At 36.2% G+C, this 22,676-nt stretch overlaps 1 protein-coding gene across 3 annotated transcripts in view; it reads right to left on the bottom strand.

Moving 5' to 3' along the window:
- The window catches only part of LOC116723171 (partitioning defective 3 homolog B-like), a 222,210-nt gene that overhangs the window by 176,418 nt on the left and 23,116 nt on the right, over positions 1-22,676 (bottom strand). For all 3 annotated transcript variants that reach the window (XM_032567857.1, XM_032567860.1, XM_032567859.1), the window contains exon 3: positions 1,590-1,743. In XM_032567857.1, coding sequence (XP_032423748.1) covers positions 1,590-1,743 — 154 coding nt within the window. The remainder of the gene's footprint in view (positions 1-1,589; positions 1,744-22,676) is intronic.

Raw genomic sequence — 22,676 nt, 5'->3', positions numbered from 1 at the left:
AAGGATAAAAAATAATTACCCTGCTGATGGAATGCAGCTTCAGAATAAATGTTGAAGTGAAATAATTTACTTTGGCTGGTTGTAAGAACACAAAGCCTCTGATTAACATGGCTTCTTTTGTAAAGTAAAGTTTATTCAAATCTGAATGACAACTTTAAGCCCCCTTCACAACCACATATACAATAACTCTAGTGAACAAGCACTCGACTTGAAAAAAGACAGAGGGCTGTGAAGAAGAGACGGAGAAAACCAAACAGAGACAGACGCAGTGAGAGAATAAAGGTCATGCAGAAAAGTCTGGTTCAGGTAACACTGAGCAGACACAAACACCGGTTTTTGGTCTCCAGCCTGACAGAACACACGTACTTCCTGTCTTCCTCTCCTCATCTAACTCTCTTTGGCCCGTATTTCAATGGCACAGCTTCCAACATTCTGGCCTCTGCCATCTTGCCTTCATTAATGTCCCACCCATCACATCCTGACCTTTGACTGTGCTGGAATTCAAAGTTAACAGTATTTCTCCAGTGTATCAAAAACAAAAGGCTCTAATACTATGCTTGCAGCCTTGCAAAAGAAGTTATACTGCAACCTGTAACCGAAATGTTTGTGGGGGTTTCTCTTAGCTTTTACAGTACCACAAAAAGCTCAGCCAAGCAAACAATGTTAAACATTTTACATTAAAGAAATCAAATTCTCATGTAGATCTTAGTAAGATTGTGTAAAATCTTACAAAGCAAATAACAAGCCACCAGCAAAATGAAGACACTCATATCAGTTGCATTTCTCTGATGTGCTTTCTAAATTTATTTCTCAAGCAATGAAAGAAGTGCTCATAATCAGAGGAACATATGACAAAGACCTCAAATTACTGTTTTAAGTGAAAGAAGTTAAGGTAGGATTAAAATTATGGTATCAAGTTAAAATCTGCTTTTTAACTCTTCCACGATTTTACCACAATACTGAGGAGGAGCGTAACACACAAAAAAACACATTTCAGTGTAACCCCACCGGGCTGCGCAGAAACAAAAAAACCCATGTGGGATCCAAATGACGGCATCTCTTAAGACCGCAGGACGGATAACTAAAATATTTTAGATTTTGAGGTTCTCTCGACTCCTAAATCAGTTGGTATATCTTTATTTTACTTTGACTTTTTCCAACATTGCTCTGGTTAGTTGCATTTTTTTCTTTCATACCTTTTTAAACTTACGTATAATTCTTAATTTTTTTTAAATTTATTTAATCACCTTGTGACTGACCATATTTTAGCTTGCTTTTGTCCTATCTCATCTGATTGTAAATATCTAACCTTATATCATCTGTGGTGTGGAAAATATTTGAATGTTTTGCAATATGTTGAATTTACATGTTTGACCAGTGATTAAGAGTTGCTACAGCTGTTGTTGAGATGCTATGACAAATGGTAGACAAATGGTAAAAGAACAGATCTATGCCTGTAGAAACAAAATCCTGGATAGCTAGAGTTTTAACTCTTGGTAAATTACCAGTCTGAAAATGTATAACATGTTTTATGCCACTTTAGGAAATTGTAGAGTTCAATGTGGGTCATTACAGTAAAACAAACTTACTAGATTTGAGGGCTGAAGAATTGACTTCAATCTCTCCTCCTGTGATTGGCTGGAAAACAGAAAGTTCAGCTTGGTGGAGGTCAGGGCTCGGGGTCAGGCTAGTGTCAGCCACACCTCTCTGCTGGGCTTCCTGCTCCTCATACACCGCCATCAGCTATAAAAACATGTATAAAAACAGCAGATTATTATTAAACTGTCTCACTCAGAATGTTAAGCATTTTATCTCAAAACTCCATTTCCATATCTGGTTTCTAAACAAAATATTCAAGGAAAACTAGCTTACAACGATAGATATTTTTATTTTAAGGCACAAGCAAACACCAAAATTGTCTTTACTGGTCTAAATTTGCAATGAATTTATAAATGTTAGGATAATAAACAACCTTAACACGAACATACAAACAACTTCAGTGTTACCTTCTGGATGAGGACGCAATAGAGGACATCTAAGGAGCCCAGCATTATTGTGATAACATGTGCACCTGGTCCTAATTAGCAACAATCTCCATTGATGCGCCTTTTGCACGTGTGCTGCAGCCTGCTTGCGCTTTACCATGTTATATAGTGGAATCCCTGTCTATTGAGGATTGCACTGAGTCTGCGTTTAGCCTAACATAGCAGAGGTTGTCACCACAGTGTTCGAGGGGCCTCCATGCTAGTGCTGAATAGAACTGTGTCTGGGCATGTATCTGTGCGTATAGCTACATTTGTGTGGTGTGTCTATAGTGACCAGGTATAAAGAGAGGCGAGTTTGCCAGCAGAGCCAGAGGTTTCCTGCTGCACCGAGATGTGTGAAAAATACTCTTCTGCATTCATGCTGTTCCTCTGGCTATTTATGCTTCTAACTTTGTCCTCGTGTAGCACAATCTACAACTTGTATTGATCAGGCCACTATGCGTACAACAGATCTGCCCTTCCTGTTCAGCACAGCCTCACGAGGCAGAGAGCAGAATAGTATCGAGTTACACAATATCGCACCTTTCTCGCCATGTTCTCATCCATATCTCACCAGTTATTCTCTCAGACTCTCACACATCCATGTTCTGTCACCCTCCCCACTTCCATCTGTCTAACACAGATTCATCTCATTGTGCTCTTCCATGTCTCCTTTTATAACAAACCGCCTCTGACATTTTTCTGAGCTTTCTTTCTTTCTTTAAAGCTTGCATTTCTTTCAAATCACCTTTCCATCTTGAAACCAGGTCTTCTTTTGTTAATACTCCATTTATTCCCTCCCTGCTCTTTTCTTGCGTTATTATCACACGTCTCTGTCACATTCACTCTTGGAATATGAAATCTTGCTTTGGTTATGTAACTCAAGTGATCTCCATTTGATAAGGATTAGTTGACCTCATCCTGCCTTATATGACAGGCTTCCTCAGTGAAAGCTGTGAACACTTTCACTGTTATCCAGCTGAAAGGCACAAAAACAGCAGCTACTTGTCACAGAGACAAACAGGGGACACATGGGGACAGAAAAACGTACTGTTTGCCATAACAAGTTAAAAGAGATTGAATTAAATCATCTTTAAGTGTGGTGTACATTTGCATTTAGTCATTTAAATGCTCAGAAGATGTTGTTCTGGTCTGATAAGACCAAGAATGAACTTAGGATATTGGAAAAACAGTGTGTGGGAGAAAACGAACTCTCCCTGAACACACCTTCTCCATGGTGAAGCACAGTGGTGGCAGTCATTTTGTTGGCATGCTTTTGTTCAAGTGGAACGTGGAAACTAGTCAGAGTTGATGGTAAGATCAACGGAGCAAAAAAAAAAAAGCAATACTGAAAACAACCTAATACTTAATACCTGAAAGTGGGATGAGGTTTCATTTTCAGCCTGGACAAGAACCCTAAACATATAGCAAGACCTACAATAAAATTGGCCAGAGCAAAGAAAATTCATGAGATCTAATGAACCAGACCTAAATTAAATTGAGACAAAGTGACTGAGCCTGAACTATTTTACAAATAATAATTAGAAGGGAAAAAAATTCTAAATGTGTAAAGGTGGAACCCATGTCCGGTATTTACAGATTCACCAACTTCAAATTATTGGAACATATCTAAGAAATAAAAAAATCTTGACTTGCTATTGGCTAACGTTTGCAAAGCAGTCAACCCAGAAGCTTCAGTCTTTTTCTTGGGGCTAATTGGCTGTATCCCAAAGGGCAGAAATAAGGAAGACTGTAGATATTCGCTTCTGCGGTAGTGCCAAGATGGTATCCACTGTGTATATTGATGTATATTAAGTCACATTAAAAAGTTCTATCATAATTTTAGTCTATAGCTACGATGTGTTATATTCCCTGATATTAGAATAAATTAATAAAAATCATCTTTTATTGAGATTTTAGACACCTGTGTGCATGTCAAACAAACAAGGGATACATAAAATAATTTTAATTATTAAATATAATATTGTTAAACAAATAATGCCAGTTAAAAAGAACACAAAAGGACAAAAAAAATACAAGGGGATTTTAGAGATAAACCACATAAAGGAACAAATGTGTGAAAATGTCCAAGCAAACCTGAAAGGGCACCAAGTCTGTAATAAAGCAGTGATGATAAGAAAGGGTAGACAATCAGATGAGATGGGACAGAGTTTTGCCTTTGTTCTGTTCAACAGGACTCAAAGACCTGCCACACAAAGCGACAATGCAACTTCAGCACATGGGGAAGATTAGGCTGTGAGACAAAAAAGGGAACACTGCAAAAAGTCAAAGCAAAAAAGGAGAGAAAGAAATAATAAAAGAACATGTAAGAGACAGGGACTGAGGGAGAATTATAATGACAGTAATGAGGGAGAGTGACAGATAGGCTGTGCTGTAAACCCCTTTGCAATGTCAGACAGTAAGAGCAAAAAAGCCAGCCTAAAAGTAAAAAAAGATTGTCTGAGTGTCACTGTGTCAAGAGCTAGAGCGTTGATGTGCCCATTTTCTACAAAATCAAACGTGACATGCTGTCCCTTGTGTCTCTGTTCCTCTCTGCAACGTAGCTTTGCAGAAATTTGCTTCAGTAGCTCATATTACAGTATTTTAAGAAAGACAAAACATATTCAACCTTTTTATCTCATACAATAACATTAGATTTATATGTAATGCAGTCATAAATTGGTTGAGGTCATTTGGATATATGAAAGCCAGATGAGATGGGTAACACATGCGCTGATCTGACCAAAAACTAATGGACCTATGCCTGCCTGAAAGCTCACACTTTCATTATGAGGTGATAAAGCAGTGTGACATCATCTGAGAGGGTTAACAGATAATGTCACAGTGCAGTGGATCATGTTACCTCACAAAAGGAGTATCTTGGGCTGTGCTCTAAACTTAACCTCTAGAAAAGGAGAAGATGTCTAAAGTGAGATCACCCTTCACAGAAATAATTCAAAATTTGAGAAACAAACAGTTAAGTTGTAAGCGGAACAGTCACAGGTATTTTAGACAAAAAAAAATGCTTGCTTAGAATAGACATATGCTGACAGATTCACTGGTATTTTGGTCGAAAGGTCCATTTTCACTCGCTTCTGCAAAAACTTCATCAATCCACTAAGTTGTTTTAAACAAAATTTAACCTTCCCCTCAGCAAATCTGTCTACAAGCACAAGCACTGCTGACTCAAAGATGAAGAGCTCTGTGAAAATCTGCTATTTTTCTCCTTTTTTCCCCAATTTCAGCCTTCCGTTGAATCAAAATTTTTACTTTGATCGTGCTGCTGACAAGCTGATGCAGAAATGCCTTCATCAACTTGTTAGCCTCAACACTTACAGATTTAGGCACTGGGAAGACTATCAGACAAGTCATCTGTGTGTTTTGAGTTCGACATGGGATGCTACTCAGAAATGTTTGAATTTTTGATCATTACAGTAGGCTGTAATGATCAATGGGTTGGGTTTTTACATGTATATTTTTAAGCTTTGTTTCTCTACAGAACAATTTACTTAATTTATAGTATGTACTGTAAAAAAAAATAAACACTCAACTTTCCAGAAATATGTATGAAAACATCACTAAGCAAGCTTCCTTAGCAATGACCGTCTGTGGCTTACCTTCTTGTGGACTGAGTCAAAGACTCTGAACACCTGTCAAGTCAGCAGTCAGATAGCCCATTACAAGGCCAGAAAAAATAACATTCCTGCTTTAAAGTCAGAGTTTGTTGCTCCATTCCTGCTGTCTTATTATTTTATTAACTTAGTTCCGGTGTTTTAGAACCCTGATTAAAACAGCAACATCAATCTTTTTCATCAAAAGAAATACTACTTTAGGCTGCATACACTTTTAAACAAGTGGCAGTTAGAGATTCATTTAGTTGGCTCCTATTATTTACACAACACCAAAGCAGCATGTAAAGTTTAAGATTTGAGTACAACCACTTACATTACCATCTTTTTTTCACATAAAGTGCTTTTTATTCAGGTCGATTATGGCTTGATTGATTACTTGAATCAGGATCAATAAAATACTACAAACGGATCCATTCACTGAGCTTAAAGGCAGCCCATAATTGCTCTGTCTCACACAAACACACACACCCACGCAGACTAAACAATCTTTAATTAAATATGCTTAAGCTATCTGTACACCACTGACCTTTGATTTCCACTCAGGACCACTTACCGTAAAAAAATCTATGGCATGCAAGAGGGTGTGCCTGTATGCGTGTGCTTGAGTACTTTGGCATCTTATGGAGTCAGCAATATCCTTGGCAGTGACCACTTCATCACCATAGATTTAACATCAGCGCTGCACATGACAAGCCTTCTCCAAAGAAGCAGGAATATGCATGCAGTGTGAGAATCTGCTATTTTTTAAGCAGGCTAGAACTTTTACTGCTTCCTTTGAGTGGAAAAATAAGAAAAAAAGAATCAGAAAAACACAAATTTTAAGTCATTATTGCAAATATGTTCATTTTCTGCTATCTGTGCTATTTCAGATGTTCATTGTACTTCTGATAAAAATTACACAAAATTAGAAAAAAAAAGCGCTATAAATAAACTCTGATAATCTGAATATAATGAGTTGAAGACAGCAAATGCTTGTTTCGGGTCTAACACCGAAGAGGTTTCTACCCTGATGCAACTGTTCCTCATAAGAAAGAAATCAAGTCTGATCACTCAGGAACACACACACATTCACGCACACAAGTGATACAGGATGGGCAGACAGCACCACCTAGCCCGATACAACAGAAACTGCATCTGAAGTGTATCACAAAGACATTGTAACCCCACCCCCATCACAAAAGCACATTTCTGCCTTTTATGGTTAATATAAGTCATCTATCTGTTTCCTATTAAGCAACATGAACTGTTCTGAAGCAAGAAAAATAGCAAGCTGAAATATTCTATTTGATGTTCCTATCAACCTTGCTTTAAAGAACAAATAACTATCTGGAATGCCTCCACGCTTTGTTAAGTAGGTAGTATGTTAAAAATAATCTTTTTAAAAGAAATAAGCTGTTTTTACAGACCCTCTCAGCTCTTTCTATCAGGCATTTTATTCCAAGTTTAAGAATGCTTGATTTGTTACATGGTTGAACTGTCTAACATTCACCACAAAAGTTACAAGTGGCATGCGTGTAAATCTGAGGTTATTTCAGCATGAAACTCTCTAATATTAGGATGAGGAATACTACTTTTAATGTTCACCACACTTCTGTGTGATGACCATAAAAATAACTGCAGATCACAAAGAGAATATGAATGAGCCCTGAGGCAGGTGAGTTATTCTACATGAGGCTATAAGATGCCCTCTTTGTGTTTCATCAGCAGATATTCCTGCTTAGCCCCATTTTTTCCCCTCTGGCTTCACTTTGCCTTTTCTTTTTTGCTTCCCATCATTTCCCTTCTTGCCTCTTTTCATCGCAGGTTCTCCAAATCATTATCTTCCTTCCTTTGGCTTCCTTTTCCCTGATACTGTTTCTCTCTTTGCCATTTCTAAACTTCACAGCAGCTTCTCTGGTCAACTGCCCATCTCTCAAAAGTCCTAAACATCTTTAATAACAAAAATATAGACTTTTCGAGTAGGGATGCCAATATATTGGCTTTAACATCAATATTGGCCAATGTTAGTCATTTTTTGACACATAGGTATCGATTCAATAAGTAAAAATGTGCCAATATTAAAAATCAATATTTATTCAGTTTTATTGTTGTTTTTCTATCTGGTTTGGGAGACACAATGGATGGTTTGGTCATGTGGTGTTGTTTATTCACAGTTTTAAAAAAAATTAGGAAAATATATATAACATGGGTAAATATCAGTCATAACAGCAATACTAATATTGCATATCAGCCCAAATTGTCACATTGGTGCATCCCTGTTTTCATGCTCCTACTGTCTTGCCATCTCTGTCTGTTTTTGCCCATTCTTTAAAGGATAAATACAAAAGTTCCCCATTTTTAAATATATAACCTGCAAAAAGACAATGATTGAATGATGGATGGACAGACGACAATCAAATTGATGACAGGTGACAGGATAAATAGATACAACCTTTAGATGACTTTTGGAAATAGATATTTCTCCATATTTATGCCGACCTGGACAATTTGGAAATCGTCCAGGAAGAATAGGTACAACCTTTGGATGACTTTTGGAAATAGACATTTCTCCATATTTATGCCGACCTGGACAATTGACAATTGTATAGGCCTATATATATATATTTTTATTCCTGTTCTCCTGACAAAGTTTCAGTCCTGCCTGACAAATCAGCTAATGTAAATCCTCATGTTAAAGCACTTTGCTCCATTAGTTAAACCACAAAGCAACAAAGAGCTTATTGATTAGGACATGAATCTGATACACTCACTCTCACAAACTCGATATTCTATTTAATCTGACACAGTTATTTCATACTGTTTAACTTCCAGTCCTGCTTAGTCTGTTCTCTTGTGTTGTTTAAATCATTTCAATTAAGAAAATGAAATACAGCATGTTAAACTTCTGATTTATATTTGATTACTAAATGGAAAATAACATTTAGAGCCCCCGCATACTGCACGTCATAAAGACCTTTACAAAATTGCTACAATGGAAGACAGGGACGAAAATATCTACACACTAACACAGAAACCATCTGAGAATCACTACTCAACCATCATCGATTGGTCATTTCTGAAATCAATAATTGGGATGGTGTTATCCGTGTATGGAGAATATGAATGAATGAAATTCACCTGCTCAGCAGTTTCAAGTCTGCATTGGAGCATGTCTGCATAGCTTTGTCTGACTGTGTTCACTCACCCCTTTATTGATCTCCAGTCACCTTAACTCTCACTAGAGCATGAGAAATCCAGACAAAACAGACAGGAAGAAAAAGATGAATGGGCAACAGAAACGATGTGAAGAATGAGAAACACAGACATAAAGCAATGACAGTCAGCTTACGTAGACCACCATTAAAATACATTCAGACAGACCACATACAGGGACTTACACTTGCATAAAATGGATTAGCTTCTATTCAGAAAACCAGCATCCCACACACAATCAAAGTATGTCACTTTCCAATTGCTCAGTCTTGCCAACATGTTTTTTTTTTAATATATATATATTCCTGATTGCAGGAACATGCACATACTGTGTCCTCACATATAGCATGCATTTATGTTGGTGTATATTTGACTGTCCACTACTATCTCACCGAGCCTGAGTAGACCACACTTGACCATATGGAAGAGAATTATGGAGACACAGTAGCACAGATGGACACAGTCTGTCCATATTCTCAAAGATGTACAGCTAACAGGCTAGATGACAGCACTCATTACCAGCAGAGCCTCCAACAAGAGAAAACCGCAGAGGCAAAAACAGAATAGATGGAGCAAAACTGGCACTGTTACATACAGTTTAAATCACAGATAATGATTGGCTTCATATTAAGGCTGAATGATGTCTGTAGGGGGGGGACAAAGTTTCGTACCAGTGTAAATATGCAGTAGACTATACATATATTTGTACCTTCGTAAAGATGTGCAAAACATGTTAAACTAAATACGTCTTTACCTCCAGCAGCAAACTCCTACTGATGATTTGGTTTTTTTTTTAGTAAATTAATTCAATGGGAAGTAAAGTCAAACATTCAGAAATAGCTGTTTTTAATGCAATAAAATCCACAATTATTTCTTTGGCATAACAAAAAAAAAAAATAAATCTATGAAATATCTTGATTGATACATTACTTTTTTATTAAGTTGATCAAATTGACTTAAAAATCAACTTTTAATTATTAAAGTGTAACAGAATCTTGAGATAATAAACTGCCTCAATATTTCTCAAAGTAAATTTATTTTGCCAAGCGATATCGTGTTGCACTCAGAATGTGACTGCATCAGATGACATGACTATGATTAGATAGAGGGATGGATAGACAGACGGACACTTTATTCATCCCCTCAGGGAAATTCAGGTGCCCAGTAGTCCAAAAAGTGCAATAAAAAATACAATAAGAGCAACAGTCTAAATAAACAAGGGGTATTGCACTAAAAAGCTTATGAAGCATTATTGCAGTACTATAGGAAACAGATGGCAGTCCAATTCATGAGCTTCTTTCCTTAGCCAAGGTGTTGTGCATCCTAATGGCAAAGTGGACAAAAGATCTACTGAGCCTCTCAGTCAGGCCTGAGAGGCTGACACTTCTGTTACATTATTACATCACATTTTTGTGACACTATAATCCGTATGACAATCACATGTCTTACAGATAAGACATGTGATTTGGGATTTTTACTTTTTCTACACTGAAGGGCTATTTAATAGTCTTTCAAGGAGTCTGGACTGGATTTTACCTTCTCTTGTTCAAAATCTGAAACACCAAGACTTGACCAAACTAAACAGAGATAATGCTTTAAAAGAGATCATAACAATTACAAGATGTTTGAGTGAACAAAAAAGGGAACTGTTTTGATGTTCTCCTGGCATCAGGACTCCTATAGCATTAGATATGCAAATGAAAAATAAATAAAAAAACCCATCAAACCCTGGACTGGTTTAATCTACACTGATTACAGATTCTTTCCCAAATACATTGCTAAAATCTCTTGTCTTGTATCATCTCTTCCACTAACCAGACTACATCATTACATTCCTGTAATTATTTAGTCATGTTTAATTTACCCTAGCCACTCTCCAATGTGGGATGGATGAGAGAATTGGCCATTGTTTAAGATTTCTGTTGACTGAAGTCAGAAAATGGTAACTCAACCCTTTGATACCCAGACAAGAGTTACTTTTTGTTTGTCACAATGTAACCTCAATTTGTTTTTCTGCACATTCTGATTGATTACCTGAAATGTTATTGATTTATTGGCATCATGACACGTGTTTCAGAGCTTTCTGAGCCATCAGTGTTCACTTCTGTTACATCAGTGGAATCCACAAAACTTAATTCCCCTGTATCTTATTCACTCAGCTTTCTTTCCCTTGATTCATTCAACCTCTCCTTTCTCTTCAACAACTTATCCATTTCAATTGGCTCTCCGCTTAACAATGAATGTCTGAGTGCCTTTTTAAGTCGGATTTGCTGCCTGTCAGATTTGACTGATTACCCACACATCAGGTACATTCGGTACAGGTTACCCACACATCACAATCTCACATTAATGCAATCATGGCTTCGAACTCATATAACCACAAAGTCCTTAGATGGATGCTATCTGAGGATTACCCGGTGAAAAGCTTAAGTAGTGACAGCTGTCAGCTGATCTGACAAAATCTGAATCTGATCCCAACTCACATATGTGTTTTTGCAAATGAAAACAGAAACACAGTTCATCAATGCTTAAAGATATTCACTTTCTGTATTTTCACACAAGAATAAAATCAAGCCACAAATGTTTTTGTTTTTCCTTGTGTGCACTGCAGTGCTAAGTCATCAAGATTGTTTGTGAAAATGCAAACATTAGCAGACATTTTTTTATCATCAAATTATATGTTCGTAATACCCATGTAGTGCACAAATAGTGTGGCAATGTAGCACCAAATCTTTTTAAGCATTTACTGAAGACAAATAAATTAGGTCAGTAGTGTTTCTTTTAGCTGGATGGAATATAGTCAGAATTTTCAAAATGTCCAAATTATGCATTTATATTCTGCCCTCTTTTCATGGATGACCCAAAATAAGATCCAGTGCCCACAACTGGCATCACATTTCAACCACTGAGTAAAGTCTCCACCTGTCTGCAATTAACACAGTGAATAGCCCGCATTTGCCAGGGTTATAGAACACAACTGCTCTCTAATAGCTGAAATCGGCAAATACTTGAAATTCCTTCAAAGAATGCTCATGGCTGCCTATTTTGTTAGTTCAAGCAATAAATATAGCATAATAAACATTAATACACATGGTGTACTGTCTTGGCACTACTGCAGAAGTTAATATCTATAGTGTTCTTTATCCAGCCGATCAGCACCAAGGAAAATAAATGCCACTCATAGATTAGCTGCTTTGCAAAGACCAGCCAAAGATTTTCCTGCACATTGTAAGATCTGCTGAAACTTTAAAAGATAAGTCAAGAGATAATGATACAAGTGAGGAAGCATTCTCAAAATATAGGCTGCAACACAGTTGGATAAAGACATTTGGTCATCTGTAATGAAACACAGCTTCCTTGCACCAATATTAGGACATAGTTAAGGGAGAAATATAAATTGTGTTGCTGTGTTGGATGGACAGATTTGAAAGAGGGCAGGATTCCATCAACTATGTGAATATGTCAGAGAAACAAGCTGAGATTTGTTCTGGGGGGTGTCATATGTGTAGGTCATCTTTAATCTGTGTAGCAGTGTCGCAATGAGCTATGCAAGCAAATGACTGTTCAAAGATTAAATACAGATTTGTCCTTTTCATGTCCCCCTTTAAAAGATACAGATGTTAAATTTTAGATTTTGACTGGATATAGAGAGCCAACATTAAAAAAAATCTTCTGAAAGTTCTGAATTCTCAGAAAAAGTCAACGCAAATACCTCTGACCTCTAATTAGCTTCAGATGTATTCCTCACTCTGACACTTAATCCTAGATTACATTTCTCCCACCCCTCCATCAGAATGTCTTACCACCACCTACTCAAGGTGAATGACGGAAATTATGTGATGCCTACTCATAGAGCTGATGATCTCTGTGTGCATGCGTGCGTGTGTGTGTGTAGGGGGGGGGTGCCTGTGTGTGTGTGCATAGAGGTTAGGCAATTAAATGAGCCTGTTATCATCACTCAAACATTCAGGGACAAGTTCACTCTTTATTAAGCTCTCACAGCCCAGCACATTACTCTGTCAATGGATTTAAATCTTTCCACTAACTGCTAGTGGGTATGCGTGCGTGTGTGTGTGTGGGGGGGTGTGCATGTGTGGTGACAACACATATTCACACAGAATAAATCTTTTTAAAACACACACTGTACTCACACGGACCTCACATGCACCACATTAAACTGGTTTACTTTCTCAAGAGGTTGACATAAGAGGTGGTCCTTCTAACATCTCTAAGATTGAGGTGAAGAGAGAGGCTCCCATCCAACACTGTGATTACATTAGCCCTGAAAACAGATGTTATCATCCTTTCACAGTGCTACGAATCAAATCAATCTCGATATTAAGTGATGTGTGCATAAGGCGCAATCTTTTTCAATACAGATTACAGGCCACCAAAACACCAGAACAAAAAATCTCCAGATGAGGTTCAGATTAGCTTTCAATCCATAAGGTAGATTTTAGCAAAGGTGGAATGAGTGCAGAGCTTCCAGCAGCACAACACATAATACCCTTAAAGGCTAAGGTGAATATAGCTTGGGGTATTTAATCGTTAAATCAAGAACATAATTACCCCATTTCTTCTTTGAATGTGTAACCAGAATGAGACTGTCAAGTCATCAGGGGCTCAATGTAAGAGATTTAAAGATGAGATCCTAGAAAATTGACTCCTTTGTGCTTCTACAATCCCAGTTGATGTGAGTTTTCTTGCTGGAAAATAATTATTTTGAGAGCAACTTTTGATACTACGATGTACTTTATAAAATAATTTTTGAACTAAGACGTATTCAAATTTTAAAGATGGCTTTAAAAAAAACCTACTTGATATGATTTGAATTTACAAATCAAGGTTAGAGAAAGAACATGTAATTATTAGTACCTTAATAATCATGTCTGATGAAAAGTTACCTTAGATTACTTCAGAAGTTGAATCTAAATGGAACCTCTTGTATATTCTGTATATTCTGTATAATCTGTGCATACAGCTCCCATATTTATATTTATATTTATACACAATATCTATATCTCTTTGCTATAACCCCTTATAGTCCATACATAGTCTTGTACATCTGTAAATAAATATTTATATCTCGTAGAGTACTTCTGGATAGATGCAAACTACATCTCGTTGCTTGTACTTGTGACAGTGCAATGACAATAAAGTTGAATTCTATTCTATTCTATTCTATTACATGTACTTAATAAATACAATTGTACTTTGCAAAAGTTGGTAAAATTGTGTAAACAGATCAAAGTATATTCAGAAATGTTTGTTTGCCAAAAAAGTTTATATTTTGTAGTACTTGTGTCAATAATTTGCAAAACTGTAATACAATTGCAACTGTGATTGGTTGGTTTTAACAATTGTGTCGTATGAGGTGCATATATTTTGCTGAGAAAAAAGCTAGAGTTGGACCGAGACTTCGTTGGCAAAAAAGGCATTTTTAAACAAAACCAGAAAGTGAAAGACAAATAAAATTTGATCAGGGCATCCCTTTGATACAGTAAATGGGGTGACACAATTTTGTTTAAATATAATTTCCTTAAAAAATTGTTAATAACTATATTGATTAAACAACATTTCCTGCATTTTTCCTTTCTTTACTACTAAACAATGTCTCCACCACTTTATTTTAAGATTAAATTCTCATTACGTATTAGTTTACATCAGGGCTGGGTATTAGAATCCATTCAGCAATAATACTGTACCTATTGTGATATATAACACACTGCAATGACAATTATGATTCAATATATTGTGAAGCTATAATAAGATACAAAATCTTCAGATAAGCCAAGAAAAGTTTATGCTCCAACAGTCTGAACACCGAAGGATGCCACAGAAGGCTCTTAGAGATTTTCTCATTAAGGTAATCCATTTTAAAGAATATACCCACTCAGGCATTTATTTAATAAGTCATCATCACAATGAATCTATAATGAGGTGGACTTTATTGCACAAATTAGTCACATACACACAATTTCACACGGTGCCATCTATCCACATATTCTTGGAGGGTCCCAGGTGCAGATGTGTTTTTCTTAATTAAGAGTTAAGGACCATAAAGACTACAGGCTTTATCCTTTATTATTCTCTTCATTAACCCCTTCACTCTCCCTGCTTGTTTCATTTCAGTCTCTCTTTTAACCCTTTCTCCATCGTTTCAAATCAATGCTCCATATCCTGCTGTTAGGCAGCCACCTCATGCCCATTTCACAGACTGTTACCATTAACCCCACATTTGTCTTTATTTTACTCTCTCTTCTGAAGTTCTGTAATTACCACCCTCCCCCTATCTTGCATTTTATTCACTCTAGCAATTAACCCCTTTCTCTGTTGCAATGTCCTCTTCTCCTTTCATATGCTCTCCCAGATTGCACCTATCTATCTCCGTCTCACCTTTTAACTGTTCTTGTTCTTGTCATCTCCCTCTCACTGACTTTCAGTCTCATCCTTGCTCCAAGCAGCTTCTCTTTGTCCCACAAATGCCATTACTCAATTAACCCCCCCGGGTTCATGGTTAGGGGCCAACATATGTATCAGGGCTGAATCACATCTGTCTGTGCTTTTGACAAATGAATGGTTCACACACACATATATGCTGGCACTCCAAGGTGTGACTCAGAAATGATTGGATTCATTAGGGGAAAGGGTGAAGGAAAGCGGTACATGGCAAACGGGAAGGAAGGGGGTGACAGAACAGGGAGAAGCCAAATCATTACTAAACGCTGGTGGAAGACTTAGAACACGGAGGCCCCCAAAAAAGTAAGACAGGCAAGATACAAAGATGGGTATTACTTAGATGCATTAACAGACTGGCAGGTACTTTTAAATAAGACAGAGCGAGCGGAAAAGGAGAAAACATGAGGACAAATTGGAGACAGCTGAAAGGCAGCACAAAGAGACAGCAAAGAAAAGACAGAAACAGGGAGCACTTAGCTTCATTATGGCAAGTTCCCACTGTTGTCGTCCTTTTATACTGCCATAATGAGCGAGCTCTCAATGTAACAGAGAGATAATGATACATAAACCAAGTCTGGATGACCTTTAGAGAAAAAAATCCATTAATTGGAAAAAAAAAAATCAAGGCTACAATGAATTTTTCCAAACAGTTAAAGTTATTTTAATCTAAACATGGATTTCTTCTAATGGGAGATACATTTTGTTAAATTAGGTTTAGAAAATAATGGTATATTTTCTGCTTATTATTATTCATTTGTATAATTTTTCACAATTAATTTGCAATAACGTTTTACAAACATTGCTTAGTGGTACATCAAAGTTTGCACATTTTATGCATTTTTACAACTTTGATTTCAGAAGAAGAAAGTTGTATAAATTCAGGATGTGAACAGTTAGAAAGTTCAAGATCTACATCTGTGGTAGAGATGTTTTTGTTGTTGTTGTTTTCTATTCGGAGCTGGTGTCCATCTCCAGCAGTCATTGGGCAAGAGACTCTAGACAGGTTGGCAGTCCATCGCAGGGTAACATAAGAGACACAGGACACACACACACGCCCCCACACACACCCCTTAAGGACACATTACCCTAACAATCTTATAATAATAATAATAACAATAATAATAATAATAATAATAATAATAATAATAATAAACATTATTGTTTATTGCAATACCTTCTGGGAAATTTAGCGTCCAGCAAAATTTGTTCTTGTGATAGGCCTAGCCAACAATGCTATCAACTACTCTACTGTGCAGACCGTATTTTATACAAACCAGTTTTATAATTCCTATTTTAAGAATAAACCTACTTATTCACGTGGATAACACTGCATTTCCATTTCCCATTCATGAGTTGGTGAGTCTCTTTTAAAAAGGTGAACTTATTCCATTGTTCATAAAAGTGGTAACTTTTTTCTACTGGATACTGAGTTAGTGAAACACTGAAACACACCTTTTGCATGGCAGATTTTTCATATTGCATGGAAGCCAATTCTACTGGAATTATGATACAAGACATTGATGCACAAAGAAAGGCCTCACTCCTTTGCTTTACCCATATTTATCGTATTACATGAAATTCTATTATGTTCTGTAAAAATTTTAAATCGTAGAGTAATGTGGCTGAACAATGATTCCTGTATCTTTATTGCGTTGGGTAACTGACAATGTACCAAGATACATACCATATCAGCCACAAAGTCAAATATTCAACCCTAGTGTGTATGAACTGGTTAATATAAAGAAATATTGTATTAAGACTACAAGTAACTAATTGCATGAATAATCAGTCCCTATATATACCAGTGCATCTGTACACATGTATCCATACTCGCATACACACACCCCCAAACACAAAAAGATACATGCATTTAACAGATGGCTGGTGGTTAAAAGAGTGTGAATGATAAAACCAGCCCACTATTCCTCTGCTTTGTCCATTATTCCACTCCACTGCTTTTAAAGAGTGTAGGCGTGTGTGCGTGCGTGTGTTTGTGTGTCCGCACATGCAAAGAAATAAATCTGTGTGTGGAGCTTTCAGCATGCACCACGAATCTGTGTCTAAGTGAAACAATCTAATCACATCGCAAGCATCATAAATGAACAATATTAAAGCTAAACTACCAAAGTAAAGCATTAAAAACAGCTATTTAATTTTTGCTCCATACTACTTTATTGTCTAAATTCGTCAAGTGTGACGAGTTCCAGGCAATCAAACTAATGGTGCATAACAGGCCTACTCAAAATATGCCTCACAAGTAATGTTGTATTACCCATCTGTGTACGTAATCATGTGAAACATGGCGTGTCTGTAACATATGAGGCTGTGTGACATTAAAGGTTATGTTTTAAAAGATTGTAATCTAGATGGTTTATGATGCGTGTGAGCTTTTTTTGTTGGGTGTGCATGTATGGAAGAGATGTGAAGGAGGCGGCAAGTGTCGCTCTGCACTTTAATTATATACACTTCATTCACACATAAAAAGACCTTTCACATTGATAGAAAAGTATCTAATTGCAGTCATCCTAATTGTGTCATGTAACCTAACTTGTTAATAGTTTTATTCCACAACCTGAAGCTAAGAGTCTGAGTGTTTGGTAGGGGATAAAAAACAGGAGCCATCAATATTATACTATTTTAGCAGCAGTGTCTATTACTGTAGCTTTAAATTTTAAATAAAAGCAAATAATATCATGCTATGCATTTTTATCTAAAATGTGCAAATACAATGACATATGGAAACATATGCTATTGTTAGTCAAAGTAATCATACTGTGAACATTTAACATCGGTCTATGCTTACACTGGCAAAATGGAATTAAACTCTTTATTGTCTCAAAAATTGGCCCAAATTAATATTCATTTAAAACAAATTCTATAGGAGAAAAGCTAAGCATGCAGTAACACAGTTAGACCAAAAGATTACACCAGTAAATGTGTAGTAAGTGTCTGGGTCTGAGAAAGTGCACAAAAAATATCTAATTTGCATACACAGCTTAAACCTTACTGTTCTTCTTTTTTTAAAAGTGTTTCTGACAATTCATTATTTTTCTCTAACAGACACTAGGAATTAAAATAATTTAATCAGTAAATAAATGATAATTTGGATATTTTTATCCAACTTATTTTAAGGATAAAAATAATTTGAGGTCCCTGTGATTTTTTAAGCAAATATTTAAATCTGTGATAATGAGGAAATTATTCAGGTCATGTTCCCTGTTAATAGCCAGCCATTTTCCTCACTCACTTCTGTGCTCATTACCTCTTTTGTAAAGTTTACCACCACCATGAAAATGAAAACTATAGCCATTAGTGGAAAAGGAAAACATACCAGCTGTTGTTGGCAACAGATGCTCTGAAAAAGTTTATAATTTATATCCGTCTTTCAGTCCACAGAATGCCTTTGTAACTAATAGCATGTGCACACATTAATACTACAATGGGTAGATGGAGTAATTCTTCACACAAATGAACCAATTAGGACCTTTAAAAAATCCATTTAGTAATCATGACTGAGAAATGATCATGTGAAAGTTATTTGGCCTCACACATTCACAAAGAACTACATTCGAAGAAGTAATTTGGCCAAACTAATCATTAAATACAGATTGATTCCTGTCATCTCTGTTAATGTGAAGATAGATTGAAATATCTTAGACAATTCTCATTTAAGATCATTTTGACTTAACTTGTTTTCTGTCTTCAAACATTTAAATGTTTAGTGAACCATTTATCACATCGGGTGTTCACTTATGAATATGAATCTACGTTTCCTGCTGCAATCCACAAACATTCCCCAACAACAAGAAGCCTAGAAACTTTGGTAGGTTTTATTTAATATTTTTTGATACCTTTTGTCTGTTTCTCCTTCATACCTTTATAATTCTTTCCTTCTCCCAATTAATTTATCTCAGTTTGCAAAACAAGTACAAGCCATTACAAATGAGATGATTACAACCCTGGAAGGGTTATAATGTCCGTAATCCTCCCTTTCTGCTCTCTTCATGCCCACACTGATATAAACTTCACAATTTCACAAGGAGCAAGAGCTTGAGCAACAGCAAGTTAAACCACACACAAAAAATTTAAGTCAAAGCATTGATAAGTAAAGATGATGTGCTTGTAATGTCATTATTCATAGCTGCTTGTCCTGGCGTGACAAGATAATGAAGACAATAGACATCAGACAGTCAGTCAGTATTTTACTGGGTTCTGAGGCAGTTAATGATTAGGCTCTTACCACATTTGATGTGTGTGCGTGCATTTGTGTGTGTACCACTGGTTGATGTGTCAACATTAATTGAACCATGACCTAGATCAAAACAATGAGACTAGAAAGGGATTAGAAAGACGCGTCATGTGAAATACTGAGAAAGCCATGATTTGTGTAGGTGGATTCTGAGTCGTTCGGCATTTCATAAAAACATTATGAGCCCAGACTTAGTTCCAGCAAATCCTATTATTTATGTAGGAATTCCAAGTTAGACTTAACAATCATATTAGTATTCTAATAAATGTTATTAAATTATTTTTTCCAGTTGTTTCACACCTCTGTTAAATATTGTAAAGTTGTACTTGTTATTTATCACTATTTTTTTGTTTGTTATTGTTATAGGTTGCTTTTATTTAGAAACAAAAGGGTTATTTTATTTTATTTTTTATTTAACTATGGATGAGCTACCCATGGTTAAATCTGTGTTTCTCTCATAGCTATATGCTAGGTGTGCTTTTGCTGAATACAATATATATGTTTATTAGAATAAAACATAGTCCCAGATCAGTACTTCTAAGTATTTTTTACAACAGTCAATTGCTACTGTTATTAAGCCTGGTTTTGATAGGGGTTTCTTCATGTTAGAAGTGTTTCTTCTAATCTTTAATCACAAGCATGCTCAGGTTGACAAATTACTTCAAAGTCAGTGACTCAATATAATATCATCTGACTATATCAGTAAATTGCAATGGAATGGTTTGGACTGCTTCAAATGTAATTTGGAGTGATCTATATAATTCAATGTGAATTGGTTATTTCTGTCCTGTAAAGTGCTTTAAAGACATTTGCTGTTAATTGGCACTATTTAAAAAAACTGATCTTCCTTGAATTGGACTATGTGCTGTATAGGCTTGACTCAAGGCTCAATCAGTCAAGCAAAAAGGTTTAAAATAATGTTTTCTAGAAATATTACTAGATCAACATTTACATCCTATGTTGATTTCAGGATGTGTTGGATTGTACTAATTATTAAAGATGCTGAATAGTCATTTCAAACAAGTCAGTATTTATATGTACTAAATTAGATAACTGATAAAACAAAAGTGCATGTAAATTTTATTTAAACAGAAAAATACATTTGTTCAAAGTTACACTTCTTTACCCACAGACACTTTCAGTTCTAAAACTTTTGAAATTGTCCTCCTCTGCTCTTCTTGCTGTTTTTGTGTTATTTCCTAAGCCTACTTATCAATAGATCATTGAGGGCAACTTGGTTCAGATATATTTTCCTTTCCAAGTGAGAAATCAGGTCACAAAGGTTAAGTGAATGAGCAGGAAGGATAACATCTCTTGCTTTACTTTCTCCTTTCTCGCTCAGGCACACACACATAACCGTATTATAGTCACCTTTGACCCCTCAGCCTTTCCAGTGAAGTGGCCAACTGGCGAGAATAATATTGACCTCTACTAAAGAAAGCATTGCTGCTTATTGCTTTCACAGATCGCACTGGTTTCATTTAGTGGATATCACACTGTGTATGCACGGGGATATACAAGAATAATGAATGCTTCAATTTAAGGTCTTGAGTGGAGTGGCTCTGAAAGAAATGGCCTAGACTGCTCTGCAGAAATTACTGATCAACTTGTTAGGCCAATTTCATTCACAATGAAGTTTTGAGACATTAAAACATCTTTTAGACCTCAGTACGTTATTGAGGAATAACATTTTCTTACTGGCCATCAAACAAGGTATAGGATACCAAGAACTGCAGAAGCAACAGCAATACAATGTTTAGTGTCTAACTTTTTTCTCAGTATCAAAAAGAGCCCCATAGTATTATGCAGCAAAAAAGAGGCAATAAGGATTTCTTAAGGCTAAGTATGAAATGACATTGTAGCAAAATGTCAAGCAATATTATTAAAAACAAGGTTTTGTTTTTGTTTTTTCTTTACCCCACAGCTGAAATAAACATCCCCCCGCCTCATTAAATTTTCATTTGCCACCAGAGACCTACTACGGACCATAAGTCCAGCTATTGGATACCAAGCAGGGCTCAACATTAATGGTTTCCCTCTTTCAAATAGCAGTTAAATTTTGTGTTAGGGCACATCAAGCATCTTGCATAGCTGTCTGAGCCATCAAGCCTAAAAACTTTTATATTTTTTTCAATTTATTTCTTTCTTGGGGGGGGGGGGGGGGGGGGGGGGGGGGGGGGGGTATTTAAAGTTTTCTAGTAGGTGTTCATGAAGCTTTTAACAGAGTTTAACAAAGGATATTTATAGCTTGTGCAACCTGTAGCCTGCTTAATTGGAGAGTTTGATATAAATGGGAATGCGTCTTTAACATCAGTAGTGACAAATATCTTAATTTGTCACTGACTAATGACTTCAGCCACACTGAAGGGATTTTGTGCATGAACAGTGTGTTTAAGGTCATACTACAGTATCTAAATTGGTTTTAAGACAAAACTTTAAACATGGCCTCTCCAAAACATCCACCTTTTTTGAGTCATTCAGAAGTGCCTTGCTGTTGTCCTTTGGACTGTTGTCCTGCTGCATAAACAAAATCTAATTGGCCTTAAGCAAAGCAGCTCCAAGCCCTCTGACTACCACCACCAATTTATATAAATAAATTATAATTCCAATTATTTTATTTAGACTCAGAAAACACAAGTTACTAGTACATTAACAGTGAAATGAAATCTGTGATGTGTAGTTTTGTACACTTGAGGTCATTGTTAAGTAATCTTAGTCTTGTAAAGAGAAGATCACTTATTCTCATACATTAAATAATTTATTAACAATGGGACTATTTTGTTTTTATATTTAGTGTGGGCACATAGGTGATGTAAAACCACAAAATAAGCATTAGGTCAGTGGTTAGTTTATATTAGTATTATAACGTGGCTATGAAAGTATTTCTGTGTACCATACACAAACATTTAGATAAGGCTTGATCAATATTAACTCTTCTTAGTCCTTCAAAAGGGTGTAAACCTATTAAAACCATCTGTCTACTATACATGTGATTTATATAATTTCACTGCAGTCATTTATGCATTCTGACATTTTTCATGCTGTGGTAGTTAAATGTGTAAGATGTCATTGAATTCCTCATGTGAATGTGGCTGGGTGTAACCGGTAGTCCTTGAGAAG

This window comes from Xiphophorus hellerii, chromosome 7 (genome assembly GCF_003331165.1).
Source record: "Xiphophorus hellerii strain 12219 chromosome 7, Xiphophorus_hellerii-4.1, whole genome shotgun sequence".
NCBI lineage: Eukaryota > Metazoa > Chordata > Actinopteri > Cyprinodontiformes > Poeciliidae > Xiphophorus > Xiphophorus hellerii.
This window is presented reverse-complemented; position numbering and strand designations above follow the sequence as displayed.